Source organism: Culicoides brevitarsis, chromosome 1 (assembly GCF_036172545.1).
Source record: "Culicoides brevitarsis isolate CSIRO-B50_1 chromosome 1, AGI_CSIRO_Cbre_v1, whole genome shotgun sequence".
Taxonomy (NCBI): Eukaryota; Metazoa; Arthropoda; class Insecta; order Diptera; family Ceratopogonidae; genus Culicoides; species Culicoides brevitarsis.
This window is the reverse complement of record NC_087085.1, coordinates 2279382-2305419: the sequence shown is the minus strand read 5'-3', so window position 1 is coordinate 2305419 and position 26038 is coordinate 2279382. Positions and strand designations below refer to the sequence as shown.

Genomic DNA, 26038 nt, shown 5'->3' with positions numbered 1-26038 from the left:
AAAAATTTTATCAAAAGTATGAAGTATAAAAAAAATTAATTTTTTTTGATTTCATTTGAAATTTTTGAATTTAAAAATAAAAAATATTTGAATTTAAAAAATTAAGAAACAATTAATAATATTAAAATTAAAATTAATATTCGTACTAAATAAATAAATAAAAAAATATTTTTTTTACTTACCTTAAAAGCTTAAAATAAGTCAAAAATTTTTTTTTCTTGAATTTTTATAACAAAATTAAAGTTCAATAATATTTTAGAATATTTTTGAACTAAATAAATTTTTAATATTGAATTAATATAAAACAACAACTTTTGCATTTTTATTTAAAGCTTTATTTATTAATGTTTATTCTCTTTCTGTCCTCAATTTTTTTTTTGTCTCATTTTTTTTTTAATATGCTTGTTTATTTAGATTAGTAGTAATATCTTCAATATTTTACTATTTTTATGTTATATGTTAAATTTTATCATTGTTACAATTATATATTTATGTTTTTATTTTTTCTTCTTTTTTTTATATATATTTATTGGGTATTTTTTTTAATCATTAATAATTCACAATAATAATTTTAATAATTAATCATAATAATAATTGTTCAATTAAAAAATCTTTTATTTTTTTTCTTTTAATATAACAACAGTTTCAAATATTTATTTATTTTTTGATGTCATTTATTATTATTTTATTTTTTTTTTTTAATAATAATAAACAAACAGCATTTTGTCCAAAAGTTACCAACTATTGCATCAAACATTGCATGAAGTATTTTTTGAGTAATTTTAATTTTTTTTTAAATTTTTGAAACAAAGCTCAGTTACGTATTGAACAAGAAAGCTCTCAAGATTGTGTTGAAGCTCACAACGAGTGTGTGTTTGTGATTTTTTTTTTTCTATTAAAAGCAAAACTTCGGGAAATTTTTAAATAATATCTCGCAAGAAAGGAATTAATATTTTTAATTATTTACATTTTTTGCCATTTACATTTTAGCAATGAGACGCGGCTCACTGAATGAAAGGCATTTGTGCTGATTTTTTTTCCTTACTTGCTTGAAGCGTGATTTGATTAGTTTTTAACTAATTAATACTTTTTCCTGATGAATGATTTTTTTTCTTCGTAATAAAAAAATAAATATATCAAAGCTCTCTTCTCTTAATTTTTTCTTTTCTTAGCTACCTCGCACTAATTTTTAATTAAAATTAACTCGGATCACTACATTTTTTATTACTTCATCATATTATAAGGAAGGTATGCTGGTATATTTTGCTAAACTAAAAAAAAATTATTGACTAGAATTGATTATTTTAAGATATATCATGATAGTATACAGCATTAAACAGCATCAGATAACGGAAAAAAGGCTTCAAAAGTTGCTTGCATTTTTTTTCTTTGTGTATATGTTCATCATTATTATTTTTTAATATCATTAAAATACATTTATTATAATAATAATAATATTTTTTTATAATTACACAGTGCTTTTTTTGTTTAAAGTTAAATATATATCATATAGATGGTGTGTGAGTTCGGAATGAATTTCAATAATAAATTGGTTAACATCTGATCCCGTGCTAGATATAGGCAATAACTTTTTTTCTTTCCTTCCTTTCATTTTTTTATTGATTTTTAAAAAAATGGGGTTTGATACATTAACATATATATTTTTGTATAAATATTATGTTTACTATATATTTTTCCAACCCTTATTTTGTCCTTTTTAACGATGTTTTCTGTCATTTTCATTTTTTTTAATTTTATTTTTCAGCCACATTTAGGTAAATTTTTAATATTAACTTTTTTATTTTTTTATCATATATAATTATAATATAGCACAAGTTGTAATACAATTAATAATATTCTAGATAATGTTGTGTTTCATGTTCACTATTTACATTTATATTTAAATTTAAACTACTTTTCAATATTTTTTTTTATTTTTTTCATTTGGGATAATACTTTGTTTAATATTTAACGCTGGTATATTTTTTTATTTAAAAAATAAAATTAAAAAAGTAACTTTTCTAAATTATAAACTATTTTTTTTGTATTTACAAAATATATCTTAATTATAAATAATTATTTTTTTATAGTACCTGAAAAATTAACATAATTCAAATTAATTAATCACAAATTTTTTTTTGCAATTTTATCGGTAATTATTTTTTTTTTCACTTTTTAGGAGATTCGTCATTTTTTAATATTTTTTTGATCGAGTATGAGACGAATTTAATTTTTTTTAAGCACAGAAAAGATTTTTTTAATTATTTATTATTTTTGAAATATTTAGGAAACAGTCTTGATATGGTCGTCTCTCACCATTTATTGTTCCAATATTTTTTTTCTCAGCACTTAATTTTACGTAGTTAAGCTGTGCTTACAAAATATTTTTTTTACTCGGCGGAATGTGTGTTAGTGTATAGTTTTTTTTGTATCAGATCTATAACTGGAGATTTCTTGTACTTTTCATTTTTTTTTTACTTTTTTTGCCTTAAAAGTAAAATTAACTAAAGAACTTTTTTTAGTTAAATTAGGTAGGAGAGAGATTTTTTTCTTGTCTTTTTAAGGCAAATCATGTCAGTCAGATTTAATACACTAGCACAGACTCCATCATAATGGTATCTCATTTAGATGATGCGTCTTGTGCTACCTGTTGTTGTTGTTGTTGCTGCTGCTGTGCTTTTTGCAATGCTGATGTTTGTTGATTATCTGTCTGTTGGGTGCGTCGAGCGAGACGAGATCTAAAAAAAATTTTTTAATATATTTTTTTTTAAATTTTGATTTTAAGGGCTTACTTGATCTGTCCTGCTAATAGGGGATTAATGGCATACAGCCAATCATGTACTTCTTTGTCAACTAATGTTTGTAAGAGATATCCGCGATGTTTGGTAACAACACTGAAATTAAAAAAAAATAAATTTAGAAATTGTATTGTTTAAAAAAAAATTTAAGATTAAAAATTAATAAATTTTTTTTTAAATATTTAATTTAATTTTTTAAATATTTTTTTTTTATTTTTTAAATCAAAAATTTTAAATAATCTTCAAATTTTATTTTAATTATTTATTTAAATTTAATTTTTTTTTAAAATTCATTTCTTAAAAAATTTTTATTTTTTTTAAATGAAATAAAATAATTTTTAAAAATAAATTTATTTATTTAAAATAAAATTTTAAAAAAAATTAAGAAATTATTTTTTTTAGGTACTTTAAAAATATTTTTTTAACAATTTTAATAAATAAATTTGACCAAATAAATGTATAAGAAATTTATTTTAAAAAATTTTTTCAAAAAAATATTCATTTTTAAAATATAAAAAAAATAATTAAATTCTTTAAATAAAATAAAATAATAAAATTAATTTTTGAATTAAAAAATTAATTAAAAAAAATTATTTTTCAAATTAATTTTTAAAATTAAAAAAATTAAATTAAAAAAATTTAATTAAATTATTTTTTAATTTTGATTTTTTTTTAATTAAATTTAATTATTTCAAAATTTAAAAAAAATCTTTTCAAAATAATTATTTTTTTTGTCTTACCTGAAAGTGTTGGGAACTTTGATCATCGCTGCCTGATCTTCGCTGCACTCAACTTGTGCGGTTGCCAAATTAAGAACTGCTCGTTCAACGGGATCCTTTTCCGATCGATGAATGAACACATATGGGCGACGCACAATCACCCAACGTTTCTTCCATCCAGAGCCTCCGTGCTCCAAAACGTTCAAATATCCCTTGCGAGCAACAATTGGACTCACACGAATCTCTTCCAACTCTGGAACGTACAAGCGAAGGGGCAATTCAGGCGAAATTACGGGAGCAGGAGCTTCTCCCCAAACATTTGGAACATCAGCGCGTTCGGGTGAGCATAAACTACGAAGAAAAAAAAATCAAAATTTCATGAAAAAAATATTTGGAGAGCGTTTCTTACTCAATTGAGTTGCCCGATATGTAACTAGCAGTCATGTCAGCACATCCCTCGTCAGCTGGCGATGCATCAACTTGCAACGTATTCTTGTTATTTGGTTCCTTGTCGTCTTTTCCGATGCGTCCCTGGATCAATTTGACGCATTTTAGCACCAATTCCTGTTCTTGCGGCGTCAATTCGCGCTCCGGCAAATCTTGCGTCTCTTTGACGGGCGTTTGGGGCGACGGCGGAATCATCATGTGCACGGGAGATTGTCCCGCACGAGCTGCCATGTTGCAAACATCCTTTTCCGTCTTTGTCGTCGGATTTGGAGTCGTATCCATGCCTAAACGTTCACGCAGCGACAAGAAATGACGAACTCTGCCAACTTCCTCGAGGCGTGTGAGCTTCTCGAGTTCCCATTGATGATCGAAAATGAGAGAATCGCCGCGCGGGCGCCATCCATGCAAATTTTCCTCGCCACGAACGTAAGTGCTGCTCGTATCAAGGACACGGCGTTGACGTCTTTGAACTCCTGAGACGAGAAAAAATTTTTTTAGAAAAAAATTCAACTTTTTGTAAAAAAAAAACACATTGGAACAACTACAAGTTGCAAAAATCTACAAAGTGACTCAAAAAAATTAAACAAACATGCCAAAATTTTGTAAATTTCAACATAAATTGCATTCGCTTACAAAAATCCGAATCTGTGGGTTTTAAATTTTTTAACTTTTGAGACAAAAATAATCGTTAGGGGACGAGAAAAGCTCTCGTGGGTTGAAATAATAAACTCTACGCTACACACTAGCACAATTCTACCTGGACTACCTGCTTCGGAAGCGCGTCGCAATGATAATTCATAGACGCCGGATAAGCGATTTGCCTCTGGATTGCGATATTGTCCCGAAAAGAGACGTTTGAACGACAAGGGGCCTGTTCGAGCATCACGCCCGTAGATGATCATGCTCAAATCTTTCGTGATGATTGCGGGGCGAGCACAGTTTTCCAACTGAAAAAGAGAAATTTATTATTTTAATGAACATTTTTAATTAAAAAGTTCATTTTTTGACATTTTAAAAAATTTTTTCTCATAAAATTTTAAATTTTTTGAAAGAAAAAAATTTTTTTAATAACTTTTTTTAAATTTTTTTCAAAATTTGTTCCAAAAAAGTATTTTATTTAATCAAATTTTTGATTATTTGAAGAAATAAAAATTCTGAGTAATTTATTTAAATTCAAAAAGTAATTTTTTTAGCATTTTAAAGAAATTTTTATTAAGAAAAAATTTTTAAAAAAAATTTTTTTAAAGAAAATTTTTTTTAAAATTTTTCAAATCATGAAAATTTTTCTAAAATTTAATTTTTAAAATTTTTTTTGACGTTTTAGAAAAATTTTCTGATTTGAAAAAAAAAAAATTTTTTGATTAATTTTTTATAAAAACAATGTTTGAAATAGTTCATTTTTTGACTTTTTAAAAAAATTTTAATTTTTTTAAAGAAAAAAATAAAGAATTTTATTATTTTATTTAAAAAATTTTCCAATAAAGCATTTTTTTTATCAAATATTTAAATTTGTAAATTTTTAAAAATTCATGATAAAATTTTTAGTTTTTTTTTTAAGAAAAAATCTGTCTAATTTTTTTTTTTTCTTAAAATTTTCGCTTGAATTTTAAAATTAATTTTTTTTTTAATTTTTAAAAGAAAAAATTTTTTAATTTTTTTTATTCGAAATTCGATAAAAAAAATAAATTTTCAACTCACTTCCAAATAAGCGCTAAGAGTGATGTAAATATTTTCGCCTTGTTGCGACACTCGATTGAGCAAAGTTGAATTATGCAAACTCGAATCCCAAGCAGCTTCGAATCTAAAGTACGAACGATCGTCGCCGGGTACCTCAAGCATCTCACCCGGGAACAATCCCAATGACAAAACGCACGAATCCGCGTCATCCAAGTCATCAGCTGGCTCGGGAGTGTTTCGAATTCTTCCGACAACGAGTTCGCGAATGTCTTTCCATTTGAGTTCGGGTGTCGGTTCGTGCACAATTGTGATGCGAATGCGACGTTGGATACCTTGATGAAGAAGGAACATTCCGCGACACGGAAGATCGTCACTGTGATCGACGACAGCGGGAACGTACTCGCCGTTCGGAGCAAGTTCGCAAATTTCGAACCACACGAGAACGTCGTGTTTTGCGAGAACCGTTGATGAGGGCGCCGATGGCAATGGGCCGAATTTTGGGCTGCGAACTGGTTGACTGATGGGAATGCTTGGGGGTAACATGCGACGTGGCGGAGGTCGAGATGGGCAATCGGTTTTTGCATCTTTGTGCAAGGGATGTTGTTGGTAATGCCCAAAGACTTTGAAGACAATCGGTTGTGTCTTGAGATACTCGATGAAGGATTTTGTTACGGGAACAGTGATCTGAAAATTAAAAAATTGGTTTAAATTTTAGATTAAAATTTATAAAAAAAAATTAATAAAATAATAAAAAAAATCTTTAAAATTTTTTTTTATTTTATTTTTTTTAAATTTTTATTTTTAATAAATTTATTTAAATAATTTATTTATTATAAAAAATCAATTTATAAAAATTAAAGAAATAATAAAAAAAAAAATAAAAATATTAAGAGTAAATAAAATTTGTGAAAATTTATCATTTAAAAAAATATAAAATATAATGATAAAATAACATTTAATTTAATTTTTTTTTTAAATTTAACATTAAATAAAATAAATTAAAGCTTAATGCAAATTTAAGATAGAAAATATTTTTTTTAAATTTAAAAAATTATTAAAATAAAAAAAAAATTAATAAAAGTTAAAAGTTTTATGTTAAAAAATTATAAAAAAAGAGAAAAAAAAAATTTTTAAATTAAAAAATTATTACAATTTTCATGAAAGCTCAAAAATTAATGATAAATTAACAAATAATTAAAAATTTAATAAAAATCAAATTTTTTCAAATAAAAATAAAAATTAAGAATCAAATAAAAAAATTAAATTTTTACATTTTCTTACATTTTGCACATGATAGAATCCCAAAGGAGATCCCAATGCAGTATTTTTGATCGGTTCAGTTGAAAATGCTTCCTCATGTCTGTGTAAAAAGCTGAAAAAAATACAAAAATATTAAAAATTTATTTTTTTCTTCAAAAAAAATACTTTTCAACTCACTTGAACTGACAGAAAATATCCGCATATTCCGCTGCGATGCCCGTCGCTTGCATAACCGTAACTCTAAAAGTAAATTCCTTTCCAATTTGCAAATGTTCTCCATGCTCGTCGTTCTGTTCATGCAATTCCGAAGCCACACTTGAATCTCCGCGACCCGAATCCGCATCCTCGTGCTCCAATTCTTCCAATTTGCATTCTTGTCCTTCGATGAAACGCTCTTCTTTGTCATTTCCAGCGAGCGAACGACTGAATTTCTGATGTTTGACTTCTTCGTCGAAGACAATGCGAGCAGATTGCTTGACGCCGTTGTTGGCATCCAATTGTTCCTCGTCCAAAACGGGTTGAACCGCAACACGCAAGTATCCGCGAACGTCTCCGCGCTCATTGACAATCGCAACTTTGTGCACCAAGGGCACGGGATACACGAGATTGCTCAAGTAAACGAAGGAACGACCAACCATGCGGAACCAGGGGAAGCGATCGTAGAAGGGATCGCCGCCTGTGAGTGACTCGACGTTGTAATCGGGCGACGTTGGGCTTAATTCGGCTTCATTGTGATACATTTCGCGCATTAATTCCAAACGTTGTCTGTAAAAAAGATGAAAAAAAATTAAAAAATGTTCGAAAAATTGTCAGAAAACGAGAAAGGGACAAACATTTAACGACTAAAGCTTGCAAAAGATATGAAAGAAGCGTGATAGAGATAGAGAAAGAGAGAAGAGACGGAAGTTGAAAAGATCCTCAAAGGCGTGAGGTGACTTTATATTATGTACAGATGAATATTTTGTGTCATGAATTTAGAAGAAAAATACGAAAAAAGCTACATTGTCGTGATTCTTGCGACATTTGGCATTCCAAGGCATTCGATTTTTAATTAAAATTTATAAAAAAAAAATAATTTAAAAAAAATTGGGCGAATAAATTTAATATTTTTAAATTTTTCAGAGATTTTATCAAAAAAATATATTTTTTAATAATTGATTTTAATTAAAATTTTAATAAAAAAAAATAATTTTAAAAATTTATTTATTTATTTTTTTTTATTAATTTTAATATTTTAATATTTTTAATATTTTAATTAAAATTTAAATCAAAATTTTATTTTAATTAATTATTTAAAAAATATTTTTAATCGAAAAAATTATTTTTTTTATTAAAATTTAATTTAAAAAAATTAACAATTTAATTTAAATTATTTAAAATACGTAAATATTTATTTATTTTTTTTAAATTTAAAATTATTTTTTTAATTAAAATTCGACAAATTGAATTAATAATTTAAAAATTAATAAAAAAAATTAAATAAATTTAAAAAATTGGTATGTAAATAAATATTTTCTTATTTTTTTATTTTATTATTTTTTTTCTTTTCATCAAATTTAATTAAAAATTAAAAAATATTTAAATTTATTCGCCTATTTTTAAACAACAAATAATTTTTACAACGAATGCAAAAGAAAAAATGTCAATGGAAAAAAAGTTGCTTGCCTCGACGGAATCAAATTGGCTAACGAGAGTCTCGCAGAGTTTGCGACAACACTTGCGCACGTCGTTTGAAAACATTGGAAGATATCGTTCGCTTGTTGTCCCGGAGCAGAGTTGAAAAAATAATTCGCATTAAACTCATTCGGTGCATTGGTTGGCGTAGTTTGGTCATCATCTGTGCCAAAACTACTTGCCGGCAATGGATCATTGGGCGACGTATCTGCCGACGAATACATTTGAAATGAATCCGGCGGACTATCGCTCGAATTGTAGATTTGTCGCATCAATTCAAGGCGATAACTAAACGATTACAACAGAAAATTGTGAGATTTTTTTGTGTATTTATATTTATTTTTTTTTTTCGTGTGTCTTTAAAAGGGTGCAAAGTGCCTTTGAGGAATGTATTTTGTTTTTTTTTTAATGTTTTGTGGCTGTAACTACTACGAAAAAATGTAAATTGTGTAAAAAGAGAGGGAAAGGTACGAAAAATGGCAGCCAAAAATTTCTTTCGAGCTCTAAACTGTTTAAGCTGTCTCTAAAAACGAAGCAAAAAGCATTTTTTTCACTTACCGCAATTTTTCCAAGCTCCAATAGTGAGTTGCGCCGTTCTTGGTATCAGTTACTTCAACAGCGACAGTTGTTCGGGGTAATGGAGGAGCATTGAATTCATCTTCTTGAGTGCCTCCCGTGATGGCATTCGATGATGGTTGCAATTCTGGCGGCAATGGCGAATAGAGTGTGTCGGTCAAGAGAGTGAATTGGAATTGAACCTAAAATAAAAATTGTTTTTTTTCGTTAATTTGAGTTTTTAATTTAAAAAAAAAATATTTTATTATAATTAAAATTTAATTTAATTTAAAAATTATTTTTTTTAATTGAATTTAATTTTTTATTTAGTATTGATTTTCAATTTATTTAAATTTTTTTTATTTATTTGATTTTTAATTAAATTAAATTTTATTTAAGAATTTTTAAAAAATTGAAATATTGATTTAAATTATAATAAAATTAAATTTCAATATTTTTAAATGAATTTAAACATTTAAAATTAAATATAAAATATTTAAAAAAATAGATTTATTTTGATATTTTAATAAAAAATATTAATGAAATTTCAAACATTTTTAATAATTAATAAATTTAATTTATTTTAAATTTATTTTTTAATTTTATAAAAAAAAATTAGATCAATAAAATTTATTCATATTGCAAAATCAAATATTATTTAAATTTTTAAAACATATAAAAATATTAAAATTTATCAATTATTTTTTTTCATTTTTTTTTAAATTTTCGTTAAATAATTTAAATTAAATTAAATTGGATCATTTTTTTTTATATTTTTTTTTTTTAATATATTTTTTTTAATTTTTTAATATTTTTTTTTTAATTTAATTTTAAATTTTTATTATTTTTTTTATTTTATTTCATTTTATTTTTAAATTTTTTTATAAAAAAAATATTAAAAATAAAATTAAATGTGAAACTTTAAAAGAATAAATATTTTAGTAGAAATTATTGAAAAACAATTAATTTAGTATTTTTTTCTGATTTTTTAAAGTTAAATTTTAATTAAAATTATTTTTTTAAAATAAAATTTTCAAACAAAAAACAACTTACCTTCTTTTTCAATTCAACCGAAATCGCATTTGCTTCCTTCAAAAAGATCGCATTACCCCACAAATCATCGCGCAACGACGTAAATTGATGATATCTCCATTTACGGAATGCCCAAGCAGCTAATCCAGCTTCACGTGCCGACCAGCAACTCTCGAACAAGGGATTGACTGTCGAAAAAAAAAATATTAAAAAAATTTTCTCACAAAAAAAAAAATAATTTTTTACCAAAAATATCTTCTTCTGCATGATAATCGTCGGGACTGTAACTGCTATACATTGACATTGTCATAGATTGTTCCTCAACTTGCTTCTGAAGGGCATCAATGCGTGCTTCGTAACATTTTCGCTGCTCCTCAAATTCCTGATCCGCTTGTTGCTTTTCCCGCTTAAATTGTTCCTCCAAGGCAACCAATCGTTTCTCCATCTCGACCTTCAAATCGATTCCCTGCTTCTCGAGCAACTCAATTTGCGCGTAATTCCAGTCAGCTGCCTCTCCGCCGCCCGGAGTTTCGCACATGGATTTTTCCATCATTTTTTCGCGCGCTTGCTCCGGGTGTGTGAAGCGAAAAACGTGATTTTTTCCCAAAATGACGCGAGATCCCGTGATTAAAACTTCGGGTTCTTGCAGTTGTTTGCCGTTGACGTAAATTATGGCGCCATCGTGCGGCACGCAAGTCACGACGCCATTTTTGTTCTCGAAAACGCAGTGTTCCTTGAGGATGTGCGATCCGGAAAGTTGAATGTCTTGCGGTAAATTAGCTTCGGCGGTGCCCAAACGCGTGACGCCGTCTTTGATGTAGTACAAGAGACACTCGGAAAGTGTCGGATCTTCGTTCAAATTGACTAAATGCGGTGTCATTTTGGGCGAAAAGACGCCGACGGTGATGCCATCTTCCTTCACAGCGACACCCATTTCGGCGAAAACAGCTTCGCGCTGAATGCGGATTTGCTCCGTGCGTTTTAATTTTTCTTCCCATGTCTCGTTGAGCTCTGCGATGAGTTTCTCGCTCGCTTGTAATTGATCAACTGCCATTTCGGTGCTGGATCCGGTACGTTTGCGACCTTTTGTGGGGGATTCGCTGTCCTTGTCCTTGATGATGCAATCGTCTTCTACGCAAGAAAAACAAGAAAAAATGAAAATTAGTCGATTTCGCTTCAAGTTTCAATGGAAAAGTCCATTATTTGTGACTATAAATGATTCGATTCGATAAATTACTTTGATATTATTAACATGAACACTGATAAGCGAGTATATAAGTAAGTTATATATATATGGTGAAAGATGCTTGTTGCTCACACAACACAACACCGACAATTTTTCATCGCAAAAAAATCAATAGAACCCGATTTTGCTTGAAAAATTTGCTCAAAAACTTGAAAGCTGGATTTATTCCAATAAATTTTAGTGACTAAGCGAATTTTTCAGCCAACGCCGCAAGAAGCAGTTTTTGAGAAAATTATTTCATTAAAATCGGATTTTATTTAATTTTTTTTGGATGAAAAACCATCACAAAATTACTTTTTGTAATTTTTTTTTAAATTTTACAAGGGCTGATCCAAGCGAAATTTTTAATTTTTTATATTTTTTTTTAATTAAACAGCCAATTTTTTTTTTATTTTTTTTAATTTTTGGTTCAACCCTGTGATTTTTTGTGTAAATATTTAATAATGAGTCACAGAAAGCATGAAAATTATACAAAAAAATGTGATAAATGTTGAATGAAAATGAAGGTTAACACATGCATTTTTTATTAACTACGAACAAAAATTTAATTAAAATAATTTTTTATTTATTTGAGTTCAACCGCAACCTTCAAAAATGTTAAAAATCGACGAAATATTTGCTTGAAAAAAAAAATAACTTATTTTTCTTTGATGAAATAAATTTAAAAAATTATTTAAAAATTTTTAAAATTAATTTCAAGCTATTTTTGATGAATTTTTTGTCGATTTTTAGATTTATTGAGAGTCGATACGATTCAATTTATGCCATTAATTATTTAGTTTGCTTAAAATTGCAAATTTACTTTATTTTTAAAATTCATTTTGACAGTATTTCCATTTTCTTGACTTTGAAAAATTTTTAACTTTCTTTAAATTTTTATGAATAAAAAAAATATTTTAAAAATTCGTAGTTTGAAGGAAACTTTTAGAAATTTTTAAAAAATATTCAATTATTTAAAATTTTAAAAATTCGAGCTTAAAAATTCTGAATTTTTTAAAATTAATTTTTTATTCGAATTTTTAAGTTAATTAATTAATTAGATATTTTTAAATAATTAATTATTTTTTTTATTTAAATATTTTAATATTTTTTTTTATTTATTTGTTCATAAAATAATGAAATTTATTTAAATAGTAAATTTAAAATTAAATAAATAATTAATTTCAATTAAAAATATTTTTTTTAAATTTTTATCAATTTATTTTAATAATTTTATTAATTTATTTATTTTTCACTCTTTTTCAAATTTATTTTTAATTTTTTTTGTCAAAATTTTGACAATTTAATATTCAAAAAATTTTTTTGAATAATTTTCATTAAATTTTTTTATTTTTACAAGAAAATTAAAAAAATTATTAAAAAATTTTTATTAAAAAAATTCAAAATTAATTTCTCAAAAAGACATAAAATTGAATCGTTTTAAAAAATTGAAACGAAAACACAAGAAACAAAAGTCAAATCACCATGTGAGCTGAAAAAACAAAAAACTCAAACAAAAGTATGAAAAAACGATCACAGGAAGTAGAAGATAGATAGACAGGAGAGTTACTGTATATTTTGTATTATTTATAATTTTGTTTTAATTTAATTGAAAAGCACAGCGTTATTAAGTGGTTTTGTGGTTTTTATCATTCAAAATCTCGTTTTTTTGTAGTTTATTGGCTGATAATTTTTTTTGTTGTTACTTACTATTAATATCTCGCTTTTCACAAACCACTTTACCGTCCGGTCCTACATGAAATAAGAGTTCAATCGTAATTTCTGTGTCTTTTTTTCTTCTAAAAAATTTTGTTTTTTTTTTTTGATTTTCATGGGTTTCAATTTTATTTGAATTATTAAAAAGTGACGAAAAAGTCACTCGAAAAATGATTTTATGAAGGAGAAAATGGTGCAAAACTACGTGAAAAGTTTAAGAAGATTTAACGAACGAGCTTAAAATGTTCAAAGAGTGCTTTGAATTTCGCTTTTTTTTGTTTTCAATTTTTTTTAAGTGTAGAAAAGGACAAAAATTTTAAATTTAATTTAATTTTTTTGTAAAAAATGGTGAAACATGAAACTATTTTAAGAAATTTTAAAGAATTTTCAGTAAAAAGAGGTAAATACTGACCTTCTTGAACTTCAATGCCCTCAGCACGAAGTAATTCGCGGAGTTTTTGAATTTCTTCTTTGAGCTCACGAATGAGTTTAGCATTTGCATCTTCATTGACGACGGCTTTGCAGACAATTTGTTTAGCGCGATCCGCATATCTACAAAAAAAATAAAATAAAAATATTTTTTTTATTAAAAAAATTAATTAAAAAAAAAAATTTCTTAAATATTTTTTTATTAAAAAAAAAAATTAAAAAATATTTTTTTAATAAAAAAAAATTAAAAAATATTTTTTTTTTTAAATTAAAAAATATTTTTTTGTTAAAAAAAAAAATTAAAAAATATTTTTTTATTAAAAAAAAATTAAAAAATATTTTTTTAATAAAAAAAAATTAAAAAATTACCTCAAAGTACTCAAAGTTTCATCATAATTGATATCTGCGGGAGAAATTGCCGCAATCATAGCAGTTTTTGAATTTCCTCCGAGATTTTCGCGCAAAAGCCATGTCAAGACAGAGTCACGATACGGAATGAAATCAGCTTTTTTGGATTTTTTCGATTTTGATGCCTAAAATTTTTAAATAAAATTATTAAAATTTATTTTTTTTCAGATAAAATGAAGGAATGGAAAGCAAAACTCATGCAACGATAGCCACGTGATACGATTTCAAACAAAAAATGAGGAAATATTGAACTTTTCTATTAAAAAACTTTGAATCTCGAATAACTTTCGAACAATTGATGAAAAGAAAAGTTATGAAAACGTGATTTTGTAACAGAAAAACGTCACAAAGGACTTTGTCATTGATTATGAATGACTTTTCATAACAAAAAAATTTTTTTTTCAACCGAAAATGATAAAAAATTATCACCCAAAGGCAAAAATTGGTCCATTTCAGGTCATTAAATAAACAAAAATTAAGCCATTAAGCACTGACGCAACAAAAAATGCGACAAATTTGCCGGAAAAACGGAAAAAGGTGATAATTGATATTAATTTGTGTCCCTTAAGATCTCCAAACAACCAAATGACGCAAGAAAAAGGGACAAAATTCATCGAAACACTAAAAGCAAACACGAACAAAACAAAATTCAATAAAAATGAAACACGAGAAAATTCTGCGGAGGGTAGGAAAGTACTTATACTTACACTCTGTAACATAAATTTTATCGGAAAAATATGAATGTAACGCAATTCCCGACGTATTATTAGCGCATTAGATGAATTATTGGCAATATGTGTGTTTTTTTTTATTTGCGCGTTCATTTAATGGAAGTTGTTATGTGATTGATGATAAAATTCGAGAAAAACGAGAGAAAAAAAAATATGAAAGTGGATTGATTCGACATAAAAATGCGTAATTTCACTTACAATTTCCGCCAATGCCGAAATAACTTTGCCCAGTGTGGTTAAACTTTTGTTGATGTTTGCGCCTTCCTTGAGACGCGTTCCCTTGGCGCCCGTTGAATCAGCACGTTCAGATCCCGCCAAGTCGACAAGACTGATTTTCGAGACTTTTTCCGTGTTGAGATCCGTCATTTGATCGTGGCGTTGCTGCGTGAAGAAAATTGTGAAGACCGCATGGGAACGGGAGGAGGTTTCGTTCATGTTTGTTGCGGCAACGGTTCTGAAAAAGGTAAAAATAAAATTATTTAAGTTTATTAGTTTAATTTTTAAAAAATTAATAAATATTAATACTAAAAAATATTTTTTTATTAATTTTTTTAAATAAAATAGTTTGCTCCGAAATTATTAGAGCTCTATTGAACTCCAAATTTTAAAAATTTTTCACGATTCTTTCTCATGCTGAATTCAAATCGTGATAAATTTTGCAAGTTAATTTTCGAAAAATTTTAAGCTTGAAACTGAATTTTTGAAGATGATTTCCATTTATTTTCTCAATTTTCGAACAAATATTTTTCAATTTTTTCATGATAAATTTTGCAAGTTAATTTTCGAAAAATTTTAAGCTTGAAACTTAAAAAGTCATTCTGAATATGATTTCCATTCTTTTTTTCTCAATTTTCGATCAAATAAAATTTTTCACGATTATTCCTCATGCTGAATTAAAGCCGTGATAAATTTTGCAAGTCAATTTTCGAAAAATTTTAAGCTTGAAACTTTCATTCTAAAGATGATTTCCATTCATATTTTCTCAATTTTTGAACAAAAAAAATTTTTCACGATTTTTCCTCATGCTAACTTTAAATCGTGATAAATTTTGCAAGTTAATTTTTTTTAAGCTTGAAACTGAATAAAAAGTCATTCTTCTTTTCCATTTTTGATAGAGTCGACTACAAAAAAATTGGAGTTTAGCACGGAGTTGGTCGACTTTATTTTGAAAACTTCGGACGTTATTTTTAAATATTATTATTTAAATTTTTAATTAATATAAAAAAAAATTTAATTGATTTAAATTAATTTTTAAAAATATTAAAAATTTAATTAATTTTTTTTATTTAAAAAAATGTTTATTTAATTTTGATAATTAAATTTACTTTTTTTTAATTTTTAATTTAAGCCAAACTAAGCATTATAATTAAATTTAAATTTTTTTGAATGAAAAATTATTTTAAAAAATAAATAAATTAAAATTTTTTTTAAAATTCTTATAATTTTTTTTTATTGAAATTTAAAAAAAAAATATTTTTTATTTTAAAATTGAATTTTTTGGAATAATTCCTTAAAATTTTTAATTAATTAATTGATAAAATATTATATAAAATATTTTTTTTTAAATCCTTCAATTTGTTATTAATTAAAAATAATTTTAAACTAAAAATTATTTTTTTTTTAATTTTAAAATAATTTTTTTAATCAATTAAATATTTTTTTTAATTAATTTTTTAATTTTAACTAATTTTAGTTTTGAATTAACTTTTGAATTGAATTAAAAGCATTAAAATTTCTAAAAAAAATTAATAAAAAATTTTTAAATAAAAAATTTTTTTTTTTCAAATTTTTTATTATTTTTTTTATAATTTTTTTTTTCATTAAAATTTTAAATTATTTTTTTTTATTTTATAATTAACTTTTTTAATTTAATTCCTTTAAATAAATTTAAAAGTTTGGTCTTAAGTCTTAATTTTAAAGTTTTTTTTAATAAAAATTATTTTAAACTTTAAATTTATTTTTTTTTAATTTGAAAAATTTTTTTTTTTTTATATTTTTTTAAATTTAATATAAATTTTTTTTTGATAAAATTAATTCAAATTTTTAATAATTTTTTATTTAAATAATTAATTAAAAATTAAATTTATTTTTTCAGATTACAGAAAAAAAATCAACTTACCTTGCTTTATTTCCCTCATCAATCAACTCGTGAATGTCTTCATAGCACGTAACCGCAAGTTTACTCAAATCCTCGACATACGGACCCAAGCACGGATGTTCTCGCACCCTCAAATTCCCCTTATTTTTCGGATTTAACAAGTCCCGTACGCGCTCACAATAAATCTCCATGTACGACACTTCCACGGAATACTTCAAGTCATCTGTTGTCGTCTCCTCGATGCGTCGAAACAAATCTTTGCAAATTGTCGGAATAATTCCTTCTTGTCCTTCCTCCTGTTTGCCCATCATGGTATACGATTTGCCAGCGCCTGTCTGACCATATGCGAAAATGCACACGTTGTACCCGTCAAAGGAATGTTGCAACATCTCCTCGCCGATATCGGCATAAACCATTTGCTGATTGGCGAATTCGGGATCGTCGGGATCGTTCGACGCATACGAATAATCGTAATTGAAGCGTTTCACAGAGTCTGGAGCGCCGGGCGGCAATTTGGGATTCGTGATGGAGGTTGTGTTGCCACTCATTTCGATAATTAGCTTTGCATCGCGGACAATTTCGCGCGAATTGAAGGGACGAACCCGCACCGCTACCTTCACAGACGACATTTTTGTTCAAATATTTTTTTAGTTTTTAGCTGAAAATGTCTTGAATGCACCCAAAAATTGTTGTTTGTAGATTTTTTTCTGTCTGAAATGAAAAAAAAAATTTTTTTTGATGAATCACTCGAACAACAAAGGTATGTTGTGTCTGTAACTGATAGCGCAAACACACAATATTTTACGTCTTTAAATATTCAAGGCGCCACTCGCATCGATTTTTCCCTCAAGTACCGTCGTACAGACAACCACTTGTGCATAACGCGTCAAAAAGCGACAAAACCGAGAAGCAAAAGTTAAATAATTCGTTAATCTAGTAAAGTGTGTTGTCCAAAAAAGTCGTAAAAAAATATTTTCTCCGAAGGAAAAAGTGCTTCAGGATGCCGTTAATTAAGTCTCTTCGCATTTTCTTATTAAAAGTTCCTCTAACACACTCTCAAGGGAGCACTTCAAGAACACAGTCAAGGCTGTTTGTTGCTTTTTCTGTGGAAATGAAACGCTTAACACGCGCCACAGGCCTTGAACTCTCTCAATTTTCCTTTTCTTTGCATTAAAAAATTATTTTTTTATAATTTCTCGCTTTTAATTCGACCTACTTTCATCATTTTCTTTGTTTTTCTGTCTGTCCATGCAATTTTCCATCCAATTTTTCTCTTTTTTCTCTTTTTTTAATTCAATAAAGGACTAAAAATAGTCTCAATTCAATTTTCAGGTTCATTCAATCCATCTCGGTGTTTATTTGATATGAAACCGTATCACTTGAGTGCTCGGCGATTTATTGCGCAGTAAAAAAAGAATAGTAGAAGAGTTGCTGTATCGTGGCATTTCGTGGGTGTGAGCTTCATTGATAATAATTTTAATGTTTAAAATGTTTGTAAATATAGTAGTGCGAAAGAGGAGTGACGTACAATGGACGATGATGGGTTTTCCGATGATGGCATGTGTTGAGATGGAGACGACTTGTTTTTCATTGTAAGTTTGAATTTTTAATTTTTTTTTTGTGAATTTTTATTTTTAAAAGTTTAAAAAATTTAAAAATAATAAAATTATAAAAAAAAAATTTTTTTTTTTTAATTAAAAAAAAAAATATTTTTTTATTCAAAAATTAAAAATAAATTCACAGAATAAATTCACAAATAAATTCACAAAATTAAAAAAAAAAATTTTTTTTGCTACTCAAAATTATTATGAATTAAATATGTTCAAAAAATGTCATTTATTGAAAATTTTGACATGTGTCATAAATTTTCTTAAAAACTTTAGTTATTTTTTAAGTTCAAAAAACTTAAGAAAAATTTCTTTAACAAAAATTGTCAAAAAAGTCCTTAAATTTGCTCAATACAAGAAATTTTAATAAAAATTTTGACAGCTGTCATATTTTTTTCTTTAATAAAATTTCTTAAAATATGAGTCTTTGAACATTTTTAAGTTTCAATACGAATTATTTTCACTAAAAATCACAAAAATAATTTTGACAATTTTTAAATTAAATTAAATTAAATTTCAAAAATTATATAAACAAAATTCTTTTCACCAAATTTAGTAGTTTTCAATGTGAATTATTTTTTTAAATTATATTAATCATTTTTTAAATTAAATGTTATTTAAAAAAAAAATTTTTTTCATATTTTTAAATTAATTTTAAATGTAGTAATTTTCATTTTTCAAATAATTAAAACTACAATTAAAAATAATTTTAAATTTTTTTCATCAAATTTTACGAAAGTTATTGAACTTTTGACAATTTTTTAATAAAAAAAAAAAATAAGTTAAAAAATATTATGAAAATAAAAAATTTAAAAATAATATAAATTTTAAAAAAATAATTTTCATCGATCTGTACAAAAGTTATTAAATTTTTGAATTTTTTTTAAATATTTTTATTAAATAAAATAAAATAAAATTTTAAAATAATTTTCTTTTATAATTTTTATTTTATATAATTTATTTTTTTATTATTTTTTTTTTGAAGAGTTGAATTTTTTTCTCTAAAGATAAAAAAATAAAATTTTATTTTAAAAAATATATATTTTTAACCTTTCACGCATTTTTGTATCCAATCTCACACAATTACACTCAACTTTCCATCAGACAAGTAATAAGGATGCCAATTCATAAGCCAATTTCCCATTGTTAGCTGCTTGTTACCTCTACCATATGTTCGTTTCTTTTGCAATTCCATTATATTTCCCATTGTTGAATTTGATTGCATATAACAGCTTTTTGTTGCTTATTCGAGTAAATACCCTCGTTACTTCTACCCAAATTTAATTGAGGACACTGAACCCTCGTTCGACACGAAAACAACTTTTTTCGCCGTAATTTATGTGTTTTCTTCGCAAAAGTGCCTCATAAAGTCTCATAAAATGCAAAAAGTCCCCTTTTTGTTGTTTTTATGAAAATTCGCTAAAATCCAAAATAAATCACAAAAACTTGAATTTAACAATTAATTAGGTTTATTTCGTATTAAATTACAATTTATGAGACTTTTGGCAAAAATTTTCTTTTTAATAAAAATATGAGGGGAAATTTTTTTTTCAATCAAATGCGTAAAATTGACATGCGAAACTTTTTAGAAACTTGTTATTTATTTTTTTTGCAGTGACAGACACCCACGTTGCATGCGTTATTTATCGAAAAAAAATTGAAAGTATGGAAAAAAAACCATACAAAAAATCAGCTAACCAGACTAATTCACTTTTCATTGCCAAAAACTTGTCACATGGAAACCTTTCAACTATCGTTCAATAAATTTTAATCGTCTCCATTTTAATTTTTTTCTGAATTGTCTGAACATGGAGTTCAACATTGTTAATTTTTCATCCTTTAACGAAATTTTATTATTTTTTTTTTCAGGGAGAATTCATGGCAACCATCCAAAAATTGATTTTTTTCCGAGAAATGTTTGGATGACTCATAAAATTGAGACGAATTTCAAATTTTAACAAGCCCACATGAGAATTTTCGGCTTATTTACCTGAAAAAACTCGCAAAAATCTGACAATTTGCAGTAAATCAAATTATCTCGTAGGTTGCGGGACGTGCAAGTAATTCTACGAAGGATACGTGATGAGCAACATTCAACTCCTGCATTGCTTTTGGGATTTGTGGACAGAGAAACGAAGATATGAGATGAAAAATTCATTGAAAAACAACATTTGTGGGTGTTAAAAATACGTTTTTTGTGTGATAAGACAAATTGAATTGTCTGAAGAAATTGGAAATGACCGGAAATTTAATAAACTACCAGACTTTTCCATTATTGTGACGTGTTTCGAGACGAATTGAGCATATTGGGGAAGAAAATTTCTCGAAATTGGCAAAAAATTATTTTAATTAATCCAAACCAAGCAATTTTAAATTAATTTTCAAATTTTTTTTAAAAAAATATTTTTTTTTATAAATTAAAAAAAAAATAAATTCTTACCTAAAATTGTGTGAAAATTTAATCCTTAATTTTAAATGATTTTTTTTTTAAATCATTTTTTTCACCAATTTTTTTTTTTTTAATTAATTTTTAATATTTTTTTTTTCTTGTAAAAATGTTAAAAAATCACTCGATTACAATAATTGATCGATTCCATATTTTTGATTATTTTGTCGTTATTGCACATCGTTTCCTATTCCTACGTCAAAAATAATTTTTTTCATAAATAATTCTTTGTAAATATCACTTTTCCTTTGGGGATTTTTAGCACAATTTTTCGATAAACAAGAAAATTTTTGCTGCTAAAATGGCGTTTTTTTCAATATAAAAAAAAATTCTTCACGAATCGGAAAATGGAAGTGCTATGAAGCGAGTGAAGGTTGTGTAAGAATTCAAAGCAAATCAAACGAATGGAGAAATTATTTCTGAGAGAGAAGAGATTTGCGCAGAATCGCTCCTTTTTCGTCATGTCCTTTTTTCGACGAATTTTCGAAGAAAAACATAAATATTTACTAATTTTTGTCTCTTTTTTTCCGAGAAAAAATTTATTTTTATTTTTTTTAAATTAATTTTTTGCTGTTTGAGCTAAAAATAATAATTTTCAACAGCAAAAAAAAAAATTAAAAAATTTTTTTCTTCAATATTGTTGAAAATGTGAGAGAACTGATGATTCATAACAATCTCACTCCCGTCAAAAAACGCAGGAGAAATGTCCTTGTATAGGAACTCTGTCGACACAGGAGACGCATAAAAGCCTCGAACAAAGTAAATTTTATATTCATGACCTTTTACAAGACTTTTTGATTTAGGGTTATTTCATTACATCCTTATTACATTTTTTTTAGTGCTTAATTTTATTTTATTAGACTGTTGCTTCTTTAAAAAAAAAATAAAAAGCTTTTGCTTTGAAAAAAAATTAAATTTCATTTAAAGGACGCTCCATTAATTCGTTCCCCTTAATTTGAGAGAACGGCAAATGGCATTGAAAATATTTGATTTGATTAAAATCTGTCGACGACGTCGGAGGGTCGTCTATGTTTAGTTTATGTCACCCAAACCTCTCGTTCTCGGAAAGTTTAGCAAACAAAAATTATTATAATAGTCGAGAGTGTGGATTTGTGTAGGTGTCGAGAGTTTGATGACGACGAGCATCCCCTTTGGATAAATTTTTAAGAGGGATGAGTTTTGTGCGACGCGTTTCGTTCATAGACTTTAATGACGTCAATTGATAAATTGTAACATCTTTTTGTTTTTTTTTTTGTTACAGCTGTTTTTGCAAAAAAATAACAATTCAGAGGAATTTTCCGGAAAAATGTTGTTTTGGACAAGATAATCTGTTGAAACGGAAGTTGGATTTTTTGATCATTTGTTAAAGGAGATTTTTACGTGATTTGAAAGGTATTAAAGTTTCAATATGTTTTTAAAGCTTTAAAAGTTTTAAAAATTATTTTTGTTAAAGAACAAAAAAAATATAAATTTTTTTAAAAATTAAATTTTGCTTAAAAAAATTGTCGGAATTATAAAATATTTAATTTTAGCAATTTTTTTTTGAAAATTAATAAAAGATTGAAAAAAAATTGAAATTGATTAAATAAAAAAATTAAAATTTTTAGAAGAATTTTAATTAAATTAATTTTTAAAAAATATTAAAAAAAAATATTTAAAAAATATTTTTTTTGTGAATGAAAATTTTCTTCTTATTTGTTAAATAAAATAAATATTTACTTCTGATTTTTTTATTTAGAATAATTTTTATTTTTTAAATTAAATCTAAATTTTTTTTTTTTTGATAAATTTTTGAACTCAATAATTTAATTATTTTTATTTAAATATAAACATAAATTAATTATATTAACAAAATAATAATTATAAAAAAATTAAAGATTAATTATAAAAATAATTTGATAAAATATATTTTTTAAATAAATTAATTTTTAAAAAAATTTTTTATTAAATTTTAATTTAATTTTATATTTAATTATTTTAAAATTTTTAAGACAAACAAATAAAATATTCTTTCTCGAAGAAAAACTTTTTTTTTGATAAAAATCAATAATAAAACTTAAAACATCCTGTTTACTCCTTCAGCAAAATTTTCCAATCCAACGACAACTTTTTTTTATTATTTTTTATTTTTCTTTCGTCCTAACTCAATAAAAAATTGCTGAATGAACGTGATGCGACGACGACGATGACTCACACAACGAAAAACTTTGTACTCCTTCCATAAGCAATTTATAGCGCAAATAATGTACTCAAAGTACATGAAACTTCCATTCATTCGCTCAGTGTGTTTTTTTTTTGTGTATTGCAGTTCTACTTTTTGCTTTTGTGTGGATTTGTGAAAAATTTTCATAGCGTCAGACTGACTGGCTACGAGTGTTTTAAACAAATGACTTTTTGTAAAGTTATTTTTTTTGCTTTTTATGCTAATTTTTTTATTATAATTTTATTTAATTTTTTTTATTTATTGAACACCGATAATTTATTGAATTTTTATACAGGTCTGTGGAGACGTCAGGTTTTTTACTTTTTTTTTATTTTGATTTAATTTTTTTAATTTTTTTTTTTATTTAATTTTTAAAGAATTTTTCTTCTTTTTCACTAATTTTCTTTAAAATTATTTAAAATTTCACTTTTTTTATATTTTTTTTTACTTTTCCGATTCGTTGAAGAAAAAAAAATTAATTATTCAGCAAAATTTTCTTGCTTATCAAAGCATTCTCATTCACTAAATTCACCTTTAAACACTTTCGTCCTGCATTTTCCCGTAATTTTTGCACTTTTTTGGCTGTTTCTCAACTTTTTACTTGCCAAAGTAGGAAATTTTCTTCAGCAGCAAAGTTTTTCTCGTCTTCGTCTTTCTGCTGCGGAAAAAATATGGCGTAAAAATCGTTCCAATCTCAAAAAAAGGAGAAACGAGCCTCAAATCACATGGTTTCCGTACACCGCGGAACGTTTCGTTTTCCACAAAAATCACAACAAAACTGCTCGTTGGAAATTCCGCGACATGCGCCTTTCGTCTTTCGACTCTTTTTGTGGAAAAGTCCTTCCATGTACTTCGCGCATGTTTCAGACATGTTTATGTTGGAAATATAGAATAATAAAGAAATTATGGCACAATCATAACAAAAGTGTCTCTCTTTCGGTTTTTCGGGTAAGAATTTAAATTTTAAGAGCTTTCATAGAGCAGCGCAGCAGCTGGCACGACACTCAAAATAATCATAAAACGGATAAAATTTTACTATTTTACGTGTTTCTTATTGAATTTTAAAGCACTCTACTTGAATTTCGGGACCTTTTCACCGAAAGTAGACGAAATTTTTATTACCGCACGCAATAAAAACCGAGAACATTAACAGGAGGTGTCTCCTTAATATTTATTTCTATGAAATGTTGATGAAAAGGCGGACACGAGTCGAACGTTTCGTTATATAACGAAGATATAAAACAAAAACATGAACGTAGATGAAGCCATAAGTTGTCGTGTCGCCGAATTTTATCATGATTAAGTTGAGGTAGGTGTCAAGTTGGAAAAACATTAATGGGAAATCCATTGTTGACAGCTTTTAAGGCGTTCGGAATAAGTTTAATGACCCAAAATTGTTCATTGACTATAGATTTTTCAAAATTTTTGGTTAAAATTGTTTTGAAATGGGGAAAAAAATAATTTTTGTTTAGAATTTGACACATTTTTATAAAAAAATTCAGAAATGTCAATTCAAAAAATTACCGTTAAAAATTTGAAAATCGCTTTTTTGCTAATTCAAACTTCATAAAATTTAAAATTGATCAAATCTTCTTAAAAATTGTCAAAAAATTTGAGAAAATTTCAGAATTTTTATATAAAAAATAGAAAATTTTAGTTCAAAAATTGAAATTTGAAAATCGCTTCATGTTAATTCAAATTAATTATAAAAATGAAATTTATTTGATAAAAAAATTTTAAATATTATTAAAAACGAAAATTAAAAACTTTATCATTATTTTTTTCATTTAAAAAAAAATATTTTTTTTGATATTTTTGTTTTAATTTTTTTTTTAAATAATTAAAGTTAATTTAATTAAATTTTAATGAAAAATTTAGGATATAAAATTCAATATTTCACTAAAAAAAATTAAATTTGATTTTTTTTTTAAATAATTTTTTATTCAATAGAAAATAATTTAAAAATTAAATATTTTCTTTATAAAAAACACAAAAATTTATAGAATTTTTTAATTTATTATTTTCACTGAAAAAAAATATTATTTTATTTTTTATTAATTTAATAAATTTAATTTAATTTTTTTAACTTTAATAAAAAATATTTTTTAATTTTTTTTTCGCAGAGGATTCATTAAATAAAAAAATTAAATTAATTAATAAAAAATAAAATAATTAATTGTTTCAGTGAAAATAATTAATTAGGCGATTCTATAATTTTTTATTTTTTTTATCAAGAAAATGTTAAATAAAATTAAATAATTTTCTATTAAATAACAAAATATTTTTGAAAACAAAAAATTTTAAAAAAATAATTTTTTCTTTAAAAGTTTAGTCGAATTTCTTTATCTATTTTTTCTTTTCAACTTTAAGCTCCAAAGTTCATTAACATTTGACAAAATCTTTCATCTCTTTTTTTTCAACTTTAATCAACTTCACTCTTTCTACTAATTTTCTACTTCTCTTTTATCACTGCACTCAAAACTCTTTTATTTTTTTCAAAATTCATAATCACAAAAATAAAACGCAAAAATAACAAATTAAACAGAAACCCGTTCCATTATCTCTATTCGTGAATATTTACACTCAAAAAAAAAATTTTTTTATTCTTTATCAGGAACTCAAACTTGCTAATTAATGCAAATTCGTTCAACCTTTTTTCGTTCAACTTACAATTCCTCATAAATCACTTTTGTTCCGTAGGTAATTTTTCAATTGTTTCAATTAATCCACACCAAGTATAAGGATGATTCATCGTCCCGCATAAATTTTCACTCAAAAAGGGATCGATAATGTTGGAAAAAAGTTTTCTTTCGAATTTTGTCACTTAAAATGACATTTTTGAAGGGTTTTTATAATTTTCAGACTTACCTGGGGCAGACAAACGTTCTACATAACAAATTTTCCGTTTAAATTTCCTTTTTGTCACTGATTTTTGCCTTTTTTTCGCACAAAGGATCGTCCAAAACGAAAAGTTATTATTGATTTTCACAGCTGTTTTTGCTTGAATTAGCGC

General features: G+C 25.4%; 1 protein-coding gene across 7 annotated transcripts; it reads right to left on the bottom strand.

Moving 5' to 3' along the window:
* Positions 1-2155: 2155 nt before the first annotated feature.
* Positions 2156-26011, bottom strand: LOC134827721 (kinesin-like protein unc-104). 7 transcript variants are annotated; one of them, XM_063840495.1, is made up of 19 exons: positions 23558-23696; positions 20817-21015; positions 16791-17480; positions 14870-15125; positions 13902-14065; positions 13516-13655; positions 13098-13139; positions 10409-11293; positions 10184-10350; positions 9134-9333; positions 8567-8863; positions 7079-7666; positions 6923-7013; positions 5663-6325; positions 4722-4911; positions 3927-4437; positions 3539-3868; positions 2793-2894; positions 2156-2738 (listed from the first exon to the last, which is right to left on the bottom strand). In XM_063840495.1, the coding sequence occupies exons 3-19, from the start codon at positions 17396-17398 to the stop codon at positions 2621-2623; spliced, it is 5352 nt and encodes a 1783-aa protein (XP_063696565.1). In that variant the 5' UTR covers positions 17399-17480; positions 20817-21015; positions 23558-23696; the 3' UTR covers positions 2156-2620. The 7 variants fall into 7 exon arrangements, with proteins under 7 accessions (XP_063696565.1, XP_063696566.1, XP_063696564.1 ...); XM_063840496.1 differs by having other exon boundaries at positions 20817-21068; positions 23558-23679; XM_063840494.1 differs by lacking the exons at positions 20817-21015; positions 23558-23696 and adding an exon at positions 25894-26011.
* Positions 26012-26038: the final 27 nt, after the last annotated feature.